At 37.7% G+C, this 13,021-nt stretch overlaps 1 protein-coding gene across 1 annotated transcript; it reads right to left on the reverse strand.

Moving 5' to 3' along the window:
- Nucleotides 1-3,605: 3,605 nt before the first annotated feature.
- Nucleotides 3,606-4,390, reverse strand: LOC131350582 (polyadenylate-binding protein 1A-like). The gene is made up of 3 exons (XM_058385521.1): nucleotides 4,225-4,390; nucleotides 3,811-4,004; nucleotides 3,606-3,701 (listed from the first exon to the last, which is right to left on the reverse strand). Exons 1-3 carry the CDS (start codon nucleotides 4,388-4,390, stop codon nucleotides 3,606-3,608), a joined length of 456 nt encoding a protein of 151 aa, XP_058241504.1.
- Between the last annotated feature and the right edge of the window lie 8,631 nt (nucleotides 4,391-13,021).

The following is a 13,021-nucleotide window of genomic DNA, read 5'->3' on the forward strand; positions in this document are numbered from 1 at the left end:
ATTTATTTATGACTTAAGAGTGTTTGAATCTTATAATCTAATAAATCTAACATTCTAAAAAGTTAGATTAGAAAAAAATCTAAATAAAAATATTTAAGGTATTAATTATACCTTAAATATAGAATAGTAATAATAGGAATTAATGGGGGTTTATATTCATGAAAGAAAGTCTGTGAGGAAAATTTTCAAAAAGACAACAACAAATTAACACCACAGAGTGAAAATTTCTTTCTATTAAGAGGATCAAGATGTAAATGTAAGTTACATAAAGAACAAAGCTCCTGCTGTTGCAGGGATTCTAGCATTAACTGCTCTGCTTCATCCAGACACAATCTCACTGGCAATGTTTTACTTACCTGCTGCTCAGGATTGCTAAGGCTTCAGGAAATATTCTTCAAATGATGTCTTTAAAAATCTGAGAATAATTTCTCTAATTGACCAGTAGCATGCTAGTTTTGTCAGAAATCTAAAACAATCTTAATAACAAAAACTCAATCATCTTCAGCTTTAAATCTTAGCATAAACTCATTTGCTGAATAAATGAAATAAACAATTTGAAATGAAATATTGGTCATTATTGTTACTTTATTAAATAACACGTCTACTGAGGTCAGGCTTGTCCAAAATCTGACCCTATGGTCAAATGCATCCTGTTTACAGATGTCAACTTACATGTCACTTAAATATTCAGTTCTTTCAGGCCTTCACAAAGTTTTTTTGTGATTGTTGTGGCCAAAAATGTCAAATGTCAAAATTTGTGATGTTTTTCTGCTTTTTTGCAGAAAAAAGTTGAATTGAATTTTAAACTCCTACCAATGAAGACACAAAAATATGTAATTTCTTTCTATGGAATCTGCACCCATGTTTCGACATGAAAGCTTTGTCTGAACGTGTGGAAAACTGTGTCTATCTATCTAATTGTGATGAACTCCTACAGGCAGAAGGTGTAGAATCCATAAGTGGTAGTTTATTAAATCCACATCAGTAGGCAAAAATCTGAGTCAAAATAAACAGGCAGAGTAATCAAAAAATTTAGCAAAGACAGTCAGTGCAGAAACGGTACAAGGACACAAAACCACAGGGCAGAATCGAGAACAAACTCAGCAAGGGTCATACTTGTGAATTAATAGTAAATACAATGGAGAGACTCGGTATGTCATGACTCTAAATAATACTTTGCGTAGAGCTTCTGAAAATGCTGGCTTAAGAAGTGCTAATGGCAGGAGATATTAGTCAAATCTGTGGTGTGGGGACATTTCGGATTTGTTGTTGACTATGATGCCGATAAAACAAAAACTTAAAGTCTTTCAGTTAACAACAAATTCATTACTTAATTTTGGATTTCCTCCGTAGGTGCAGAGAGTGTCTTCCTGATGAGTGGTTCTGTGGATACTGTGATGTCCTGCATCACAAAAAACAGCCTCTCCACAATAGGAATAGTGAGATTGATGGGTTTTTCAAAGCCATTTCTCCATCCACTCACAGCATCAGAAGTGAGGATGGCTATAGTACCCATGAACAAGGTATGATCTTATGAAACCCTGAGTGTTGCAGTTCATTTATACCTGCAGTTACAATAAATTTAGGTGATTTGTTGTCTTTGTTCTTGACAGCTTGCCTTTTGCCAACCGTGAAAGTGTCAGACTGCTCCTGTGGAGGCACTAACTTCATTATGTCACCATCTATACTCACTAGTATCTGTCTGTCTGTCCGCCTTTGTAATGATCCATTTAAATATGAATCAATATCAGAAATTTTAATTAAAGATCCTCACCAGCTTGACACCAGCTTCTCTTGCCCGCAGTAAGGTGTCCATTTTATCCACCTACAAACGTACACACACACACACACACACACATGAGGACTGAGGGAGTAGTGGGTGGGGCTTTGTTTTCCAAATGACCAAAGCTAACATGTTAAAGATATTTACGAATCTGATATGAAACACTTGCCATGTTGCTTGAATGTATATTTCTTGACTGTGTGTGTGTGTGTGTATGTGTGTGTGTGTGTGTGTGTGTGTACACTTACCTTGGCTTGCAAGTGCTCGGGATCACTAATCATGTTCATGATCTTGAAATTGTTTTCTCCTTGCACAAGCATCAGAGTGATTTGTTTTGCATCATCTGCTACCAGTGGAAGCAAGTAATCATCTGCAAAGAGAGAGAGAAAGTGTGTGAGGTGTGTGAAAGAGCGAGAGAGAACAGAAACAGAGGCATCTGATCAGGTAGCATGGGTGGTGGGGCTCAGACTCTCTATGAACTGATATCAAGTACTAAAAACAAATGCAGTTGAAAGCAGGAGTTTGTAGATGTTTTCAGTGGACATGTGATGATAAAAGTGGAATAAAATGCTAAGCTGGAGAGCAGGAGTGTATACGAGCCGGATGTGTGTGTGTGTGTGTGTGTGTGAAATTCACAGGCCATCGTGATCTGGTCATCTAAATCTGCTAACTCTAACATATAGATCGTCAGCCTCTTCTGGGGTGGTGGAAATTTAGGTACATCCTGGGAACACAGGATATTATTATTATTATTATTATTATTATTATTATTATTATTATTATTATTATTATTATTAATAATAATAATAATAATAATAATAATAATAATAATAATAATAATAATAATAATAATATTACTACACAATATAATAATCACACAATTAGATTAGTACCATAATCCTTCATACACTATCTTTAGCATGTAATATTAAGCATGCAGAATATTGTTATTGTTGTGTGTGGGTGCTTTTTGTTGTGTTTTGGACCTGAAGTGGAGCCGGAACTCTGATTTCTGAGACAGCTTCCAGAGTTTCCTCTGGGGCAGCTGTCTCAGTAGCTTCCACTGGTGCAGTTGCTTCTACTGCTTCCACCCTGTCATCTGAGGCCACTGTCTTCACTGCTTCCACAGATCCCTCTGAGGCAGCTGTCTCAACAGATTCCTCAGAGTTCTCTGGGCCAGCAGTTTCAACAGCTTCCACATTGTTTACTGGGGCAGGGGATCCAGCGGCTTGGACCATCTGTGAGGCAGCAGTGTAGACAATCTGGCTGATGTCCTCTGAGGCAGATGCCTTGGTGCTTTGGACAGTGTCCTTTGTGCAAGGTGTCTTAAGGGTGCTCCTTTTGAACCAGGGAGGCAGCACTGGTTGGCGCAGTTTTGGTGGTACGTTGTACAGTAATGGTGGGGCTCTACGCAGGCACTTTCTGTGGATGGTGTGGTCAATCTTCTTGATAAATTTGCGTGCCTCGACCTTGGGCTCCTCAGCCTTGTGTGCCTCCACCTTGGGCTCCTCGGCCCTGCGCGCCTCCACCTTGGGCTCCTCGGCCCTGCACACCTCCACCTTGGGCTCCTCCCAAGACCTGAAGTACTCGATGGTGCTGTAACACAACAGAGAAGCTGCACTTAGAATCTAAACCCTGCTGTTAAAAGTTATGTCCTCGACAGAAAAATTACCACCAGATGTTGACTGAAATACCCTCATAAGACCAAACAAATCTCTGTTTCGACAATATAAAGAGTTCAATGCAATTAGTTTAAAAAAGAATGTAAAAAATCCTGACATTTGAACCCTGGCTGGTAAAAAGACACTAATTTACATGTGACTTACACTTGGCGGTCGTTCAGGAGTTTTCCGTTCAGCCGTTCCGCCGCCTCCGCTGACTCGTACTGAACGTACCCATAACCTTTTGATTCCACAACCTGCAGGAGAAACACAGCGTGTCAACACACAACAACACACTAATCATGAAACACAGATATTCAGCTATTCAGATATATATATTCATATATAACAGCTCAAAGCTCGAACCTTGCATGACACGATCCTCCCGAACACAGAGAAAGTGTCAAACAGGGAGGTGCAGTCAATGGACCAATCAAGGTTCCTGATGAATATGTTCCCTCCCTTGATGGGCTTGGCGGTGGGTTCCCAGTTAGACCACATGACACGCATGGGTCTCCCCAGGAGGAGTTCAAAACTGAACATGTCAATGGCTCTCTCAGCTGAGGGAACAGAAATAAACCATTCATTTTTAATTAAAGTCTATTATAGTCTATATATAACTCATCCAAATATCTTTTCATATCTTTTTAGTACCATTTAAAACATGACCATATCCATATAGTTAAACTATAAAATACTACAGAAGTCACACATGTAGCCTTAAATCTGCTGCAAAAACAGGTAAGAAACAGTGTAGAAAAAAGAAAAGGTTTGTTTTACCGTCATCTCGATAGCGAAAGTTGACGTACGCGTATCCGAGAGGAGAGCCGGTCTTCCTGTCCCTGCAAATGTGGACAGATTGGACGTGTCCTGCAGGTCTAAATCTATTAGAAAGTATCACCTCTGATACTTCAGGGTGAAGATCTTTCACAAACAGTGCAGCCATAAAACAGTATAAAACAGTTAAAAGTGGTGGAATACTGCTAAACGCTGTAAAATACTGCTAAACTCAGTGAAACCGCTGCTAAATGCTGTAAAAATACTGCTAAATGGTGTTAAATCGCTGCTACACAAGGGGCACTGTTTCTCTGTCGATAGCTAAAGGTGGTCTGAGGATGGTTGCTATGTACGTCGTCAGGTGATGTTCTGAACAGAATTCAGAATTCTACATGATGCCAGTTGGTCACATGACCTCATGACATCATGTAAGCAGTTAACATTAAACAGTTAAGTTCCAAACCCCAATAATGAATCCAATTCAAAATGGCTTTTAATATTAATATAGAAACACTGTATAGGCCTGGACAGGAAAGAGGCTGAGCTGCAATTAATCCCCAAAAAACATTCACTGACTATATTTTCAATGCATAGATATTAACCTAACGTAAACACTACTCTTTCAAGCTGCATTTAAACTGCATTTTGGAAGGTCAAACTCCAGGACACCATTGAAGGTCACTATATGGAGAAAAATCTGAAATGTTTTCTTAAAAAACATCATTTCTTTAATGAAGAAAGAAAGACATGAACATCTTGGATGACCAGGGGGTGAGGAAATTATCAGTAGATTTTTGTTCTGGAAGTGAACTTCTCCTTTAAAGGATCTGCTGCTAACATCTTGGTGCCAGATACCACAGCACACCTTCAGGGATCTAGTAGAGTCCATGCCTTGACAGGTCAGGGCTGTTTTGGCAGCAAAAGGATGACCAAAACAATATTAGGCAGGTGGTCATGATGTTATGGGTAATTGGTGTAGAATGTTTTACTAATTAATGAACATCTTTTGTTGTTGAGTTGCATCCAATATCGTGGAACATCACTGAAGCAAATTATCCACATTATTCCAGTTATAAAGGATCATGATCTCACCAAACTCTTGATTTTTTGCTCTTAAAGTTTTAGACCAAAATCTAAAACGTATCCTGTTAATGAAAATAACACAAACAAACCTTATTAGAAAAACACTAAACTGGAGACTCCTTCCAAATATATTACACATTTCCTCATGAAAAGCTTCAACATATCACCAGCCACACCCTTTTTATTAACGAATGAATCTGACCAATCAGAATCAAGCATTTACAACATTACTATAGGATACTGTAGCTCTGGAACAAAGCTGCACTTTTTATCCGTCACACACAGTTTACACAGATAGACTGTATTATCTGTAATGATGCTATAATTATCACATCAGCCAAATCAGGGTTCTCATACCCACCACATAAAGATCTTTTTCTCTGTCTCTCTCTCAGTATGTTTTAAGTACGTCAGGAGGAACAGTTTCAAATGATCAATTTTATATTTGGTCAGGCAAAAATGGCGATATACCTGTGTTTGCACAAAACACAGACTGATGCAAAGAGAATTTTCCTCAGACTTGTTAAATCAAGAATTTTAATTGATTTTAATTTCTACAGAAAGATGAATGATGTGAAGATGTTTGAGACAGTGTGGTGTCATGCTAATGCTCTGTGCTCTGTAGCAGAAGAGAAACTCTGCTTTGCACCAGAGCTAAACTAAATCCACCATTCACTGATGTGTCTTAACTTAATTTATTGAAATATTTTAAAATGTATTTATTGAATTACTGAGTCACCCTGATTTTACCACATATTATGTGACTTATGTGTAAATAAAAGGATTGTAAAAGTCAAAGTCTCTCTCTTTCTCTCTCTCTGTCTCTCATGGATAAGGACACCAGAAGAAGAAGAAACAGCAGCAACAAATAAATAACATTGTCCCCTATTCAGGGCTGACCACAGTTTAAAAACCCGTACTATGACGTCCTTCAGTTTTCGTGTCACTGGTAAAGAAAATAATTGCTCAGTTCGATTCTGTGTATAATGACCCACAGGCATCGGGCAGTGATTATATATTTATACAAAAGCTGTACTTTTGTAATAAAAAGCATTTTTATTATTATATGTATGTTATATTTCTATAATGTATATTTTTAGCCTTTATATATTTTTATTTTACTCCTGCTTGGTCAAATCGTGGTCGTCATGGTTATGTTCAGAGTTGTCCACTAGAGGGCAGCAGAGATTTTGTCCCCCCCCCCACCATATATACACAGGTGTATTTGAATAAATTAGAATATCATTGAAAAGTTGATTTATTTCAGTAATTCAATTCAACAAGTGAAACTCTATATTATATAGATTCATTACACACAGACTGATATATTTTTTATATATTTTAAGTGTTTAATTTTTTTTAATTTTGATGATTATGGCTTGCATCTAATGAAAACCCAAAATTCAGAAAACTAGAATATTACACCAATAAAAAGCTAATTAAAAAATGATTTTCAACACAGAAATGTTGGACTACTGAAAAGTATGAACATGTACAGCACTCAATACTTGGTCGGAGTTCCCTTTGCATGAATTACTGCAGCAATGCGGCGTGGCATGGAGACGGTCAGTCTGTGGCACTGCTGAGGTGTTATGGAAGCCCAGATTGCTCTGATAGCGTCCTTCAGCTCTTCTGCGTTGTTGGGTCTGGTGTCTCGCATCTTCCTCTTCACAGTATCCCACTGATTCTCTATGGGATTTCTATGGGATTTCACAGGGTTTGCTGGCCAATCAAGCACATGGACACCATGGTCCTTAAACCAGATATTAGTACTTTTGGCAGTGTGGGCAGGTGGCAAGTCCTGCTGGAAAATGAAATCAGCATCTCCATAAAGCTGGTCAGCAGAATGAAGCATGAAGTGCTCTAAAACCTCCTGGTAGATGACTGTGGACCTGATAAAACACAGTGGACAAACACCAGCCGATTATATGGCTCCCCAAACCACTCCCCAAACTTTACACTGGACCAGTTAATTAGCTGATTAGAGCTAACGTCACCATGAGTCTCCAATATTGAACTTTTTCACAATATTTAAATTTCTTTAAAATTTAAAATTCACAGTTTTAAAAATGGATTATTAATAGTCATGCACAGTTACTTCAAGTTCTGAAATAATATTTATTTTTAATTTAACAGTTTTTTAAATTTTGACTGATTTCTCTCATTACCGCAACACCGTCCACAATTTACAAATATTTTTTCTTTATATTTTGAAGAAACCTGACATTTTTTCAAAATGACGTGACAAACCTGAGAGAACATCATTTTAAGATTCTGCACATGCATTTAAAATCAAAGTACTATATCTCTATTAATTAAATTAACATCTAATAATCATGAGTTTCAGTAATGATATATAGGTTTCGGTAATGAGGTTAATTATTTCGGTAATGATAATAAGTATACTAGTCTGAGATTTATACTGAGCCTTGTATACTAGTCTGAGATAATGCAGAAAGAAACAGATAATATTTACACAATCATGCATTCAAGTTCAAAACAGTTTTATTGTCCAGTGCTTCAAAAATACAAAAGCCAAAAATAAAAAAAATTAAGAAAAACATTAAAACAGGAATAAACAGGACAACATTTCAACGTTTACCTAAAAAACATGAAGCATTTTACCATGGCACTAAAAAATAACTGACCACTGTCTTTTTTCTTTTCATGTTGCTTCTTAGTCAGCTCTTCAGTTTTCTTTATTTTTCCAGTTTGTTTTCGTTTTTGATTCCTGGAAGCGGAAAGAAAGCATTACATTAAATTAGTCTCATAACATGGGGAAAAACATTTTATGTATACATCATCATATAGTATAGACTTGATGCTTACTCTGTGTGTGTGTGTGTGTGTGTGTGTGTGTGTGTGTGTGTGTTCTATACTGGGCCTGAAGTTGTGGGGTGGGGTAGAGCTTAATTTTAGTCTTTGAAATGAATTGAAAAGTAAAGTACAGTGTGATCATGTATAACAGTGCAGTGTGTTACAGTGTGATCATGTATAACAGTGCAGTGTGTTACAGTGTGATCATGTATAACAGTGCAGTGTGTGTTACAGTGTGATCATATATAACAGTGCAGTGTGTGTTACAGTGTGATCATATATAACAGTGCAGTGTGTGTTACAGTGTGATCATGTATAACAGTGCAGTGTGTTACAGTGTGATCATGTATAACAGTGCAGTGTGTGTTAGTGTGATCATGTATAACAGTGCAGTGTGTGTTACAGTGTGATCATGTATAACATGTGCATATGATTGCAACAGAGCATAGAAATAGAAATCACATTCATTTAACTAAGTTTGTGTGTAATAATCGGGAGACTTCACTGGAAGCGGGGACCAAACCCAGATCTCTGTGGTAGTCGCGAACTCCTGCACACAGTGTAACAGACCCACATGCTGAACAATTAAAGCGTTGCTTTATTAACATGAATCAAACGAAACCAACACAAGACACGGGACAAATAGAACATGATTAACAAAATACAAGGAGAACATGGAAACCTAGTTTTAGAATTTTTGTGTTCACTCTGAGAAAATTCCTGAGTCGCGCTAAATTCAGGGAAGAGATGCTAAAGAACTACGCAGAGACAGTGATTAAATAGCAGAACTCTTCGAAATTTAATGAGATAAACAGGGAGTATTTATACAGAAGAAAGGTATAATCTTCATTATTATCTATAGGTAAACAAAAGACGTCAGCAGAATCAGACGTGGTGGTTGACGTGTTCACTGGCAATTTTTCGAGTTTACTACGACAAGGCCTATCTAAGATACAGAAGACTGTCACTGAGTGTCTGTGTTCAGCACATGTTGTCCAAACAGAACAGAAAGAACTTCTAGGACAAAACAAAGAATATCACGGTAATAAGATGAGGTCATGAACAAATGGTGACACACCCTCAGCCAAGGGCCGCAGTCAGCCCAAGACAGAGCGTGCCGAGATACAGAATATATCAATGCCCTCTTAGGTCCAAACAGGACCTGTGCACGTTCCTAGGGAGCATCAAAACAGTCTTACTGCCAACTGGGCCATCCCACAGCCCCAACCTCACACTAATTACCCTTTAAGGCCACACATGACAGGGGTTAGAGTGTGGTCCTGTCCAGCAGAAAGCAAGATGTACTTCATTGTACTGATTGGAACTGCTACATACGTATCATGTTAACTAGGGCATCTACAGATTTATTTGACTGCAAACAAACAGTAGCATTTACATTTACAAGATTTATCAGATACTTTTATCCAGAGCAACTCACATTTACACAGCTGAGCAGTTAAGGGGTAAAGGGCTTTCAAGTGAGCAAAAGGGTGAAGCAAGTGAGCACAAGGCTGAAGGCAGGAAGTGATGAAGGAGTCTTCTTATAGGTTGCATGGAGTCAGCTGACCAGGCAGGGCGTGGCACCAAGTAGACTGGGGGAACCGATTAGGCTTCTTCCTAGACAGAAGACACAAACATCTCCACAAACAAAAGAAAACACAGACGTAATACCAAGAGTAGGGAGGAAACCAGAGTAAACCCACACAAGCACAGGGAGAACATGCAAACTCCACACAGAATGACCCCTGCCTGTTTAAACCCAGGATGTGAATCCAGGATCTTCTTGTTGTGAGGTAACAGTGCTAACCACTAGGCCACCATACTGCCCCCAGCTTTCACCTTTGCTTTTTGCATTGGTAATTGAACCCTTAGCAATTGCCATTCATACTGAACAATTGGGAGAGCTGGTACAGTTCACAAAATCTCAGAATGATTTTGCTCGCTGGTCAGCTCTCCCCATTTCTCTGGCTGGTCGTTTAAACTCAGTAAAGATGAACATTTTGCTGATATTTCTGTATTTATTTCAGTGTGTTCCAATTTTTATATCTAAAACTTTCTTTAAGACTTCAAACCAACACATCTCATCTTTTATTTGGAACAAATGACCAGCCAGAATCCCCAGGGAAATTCTTTAAAAACCAAACTGCCCTTCAAAATTTCTTATTTTACAACTGGGCGACAAATATACAATCTACACTGTTCTGGTTTCAGAGTCATTTCGGACTCTGTGATTGGGTCCCAGATTGAGTCAGTACTGAAGAGGGTTCTTGCTCCCCAGTCTCACCATCCTGACCAGCTGCACTACTGTGTGGTCCTCTTACTGCCATCTCACGTTTTCCTAACAGTAATTCCATTGTCCAGCAATTATTTCTACAGTTGTCAATGATATCTACATTGATAATATTTTTCCTAGCTTTTCTAACACAAAAATTCCCCCTTCCATTCATGTTTTTAGATATTTTCAGTTCCAAAACTTTGTTAAAAACTCATTTCCCAACTTTTCGGATCTTCCACAAAAATCCCATCTAGATCAAATTCTTGAAGTACCTTTAGATAAAAGTTGTTTCCAACACATTAACATATATTTTGCACTTTTTTTTAATATTTGGTATTATAAATCTCATTTATATAAAATTATACCTCATTTTTGAGTACTTTTTACAGCGGGTCAAATTGACCCAAAGATAACAGGAGGGTTAAATGATTGGAGTTTGCCATATACTTTGATTTAACTGTTTTTAGAGAAACAATAATCAGAAAGAAGACATTCTTAAAAAAGAGAGATTTGATTTGAAACCTGAACTGCTATCAGGACCATGCTGAACACCTTCTGACCAATCCAAATCAAGTATAAATTTTAATGTCAATACTGCACATAATTATCAAATAAAAGTCTATCCAGCTGTTATGCAAAAGTCTGTAATAATGTTTCTCTTAAGCGTTTTAATTAAAATCCATATTGTGGTGTAATTTATACACATTGATTTGTCCATCATGACTTTTGGACGCTTTATTATGTCCATTTTATGATGAAAAATGAATATAAACTGCTATCTACTGGTTTCCTGTCAGGGTTGTGGACTGTTTTCTGGCCACTAGAGGCCCCCACTGCCTTTTTGTTGGTGTCCAGTCTCTGTCATTATGTCTAACAGGTGTCCCCTGTGCTTTGTTTAGGTTTGTGTATTTAAGTCACAGGGCCCTTCAAAGATGATCAGATCTGTGCCTCAGCAGAATCTTGCCTCTTAGGTCTACAAGCTATGACGTGTTTTTGCTATGACTGTTAATGATGTTTTAGAAAAATCTCAAGTGTGATCAGTGGAAATCAAATGTACCTAAGCTATATTTTTAGCACCACATGTTTAGCTTGGTTTATCATCAGTCTTCTATCATGTCTTCTTTTACATTTAGTTCAATCTACAAGCAACAACAACAACACTTTATTCACCTTCAGAGTTTAAGATACTGGGAACAGGAAAGTCACTCACAGAACACATCATATCACACCTCATATCAACCATATAGCTTGTAGGCAACCAGTTTAAAAAAATCGTAAACATTTTGCATTTAGGTCTATAAAAATTAAAATGGATCAGTTGGTCATAACCCTATTTGTCTTTATATACAATTGTCCTGATGTGAAGGAAAACTCACACGAACCAGTGAGTTAAATGCTTAGCTAGCCAGGCTGCAAATATAAACATGCAAAATAATAAGACACAGACCGCACAACATTTCAGTCACAACCTTACAAGGAGCATATTCTCAGCAGCTACTAATGAACTAATAGAGGTGTAGATGACATTTATAGGTACTGATATTCATACCTCTGGAGGAAACAAGGCACTGCTCATCATCTGGCCGGTTGTAACCCCTAATAACACAGTGGGATGTTTGTACATAGCAGGGACTGGGAGGAGGAATGAAGAGAAATGTGAAACAGTTACAAAACATATACTTATAAGTTACACTCATACAGTATGTGAAAAACTATACTTTTTGTTATGGTGTTTTTTGTAGAATTTATTTAATTTCAGAATAAGGGAGTAACCTATCAAAAAAACAAGGAAACGAACGGTTTTGAAATCTTTCTACAATATATCAATGTCCCATTTTATATACATATTACAGATGCAGCTCCACAATACATGTTTTTTCCCATTCAAGATTGGATGCTTCCCAGATGGGGAGAGTAAGCATGAGATTTGTGTGGAGTTCTTTTCACATTTCTCCTCTCTCTCTTCTGTCTTCACAGTAACCTTTGTACTCATTCACTCTAACACTAATTTAGGGACACAAATAGCAGAGACCATGGATATGACTAAGCAAGCCTATTATGTCAAACCATAATAAAACAACTCACCTTGAAGAAGCCTGTTTGAAGTTTCATTACCCTCCATTAGAATTTAGCTTGCATTTAGAAGGATGTACTGTTATGGCAAGCTCAGCAGTGAGAGAACTGGGCGTAATATTAGACAGCAACTTGTCCTTTGAAAATCATATTTCCACTATTACTAAAACAGCCTTCCACCTTAGAAATATTGTCAAGCTTAGGAACATTTTGTCTGTATCTGATGCAGAAACGCTAGTTCATGCATTCATGACCTCCAGACTGGACTATTGTAATGCATTACTAGGTGGTTGTCCTGCATCTTCAATAAACAAGTTTGAAGAATGCAGCTGCCAGAGTTCTTACCAGATCAAGAAAATATGATCATAAAACCCCAATATTATTATCCCTGCACTGGCTACCTGTTAAGTCTAGAATTGATTACAAACTAGCACTACTTACATACAAGGCTCTAAATGGTTTAGCTCCCACGTATCTAACCAGTCTTCTGACATGCTACAATCCACCACGCTCTTCAAGATCACAAAACTCTGGACTTCTGGTAGTTCCCAG

The sequence above is a fragment of the Hemibagrus wyckioides genome, unplaced genomic scaffold (assembly GCF_019097595.1).
Source record: "Hemibagrus wyckioides isolate EC202008001 unplaced genomic scaffold, SWU_Hwy_1.0 Contig40, whole genome shotgun sequence".
NCBI lineage: Eukaryota > Metazoa > Chordata > Actinopteri > Siluriformes > Bagridae > Hemibagrus > Hemibagrus wyckioides.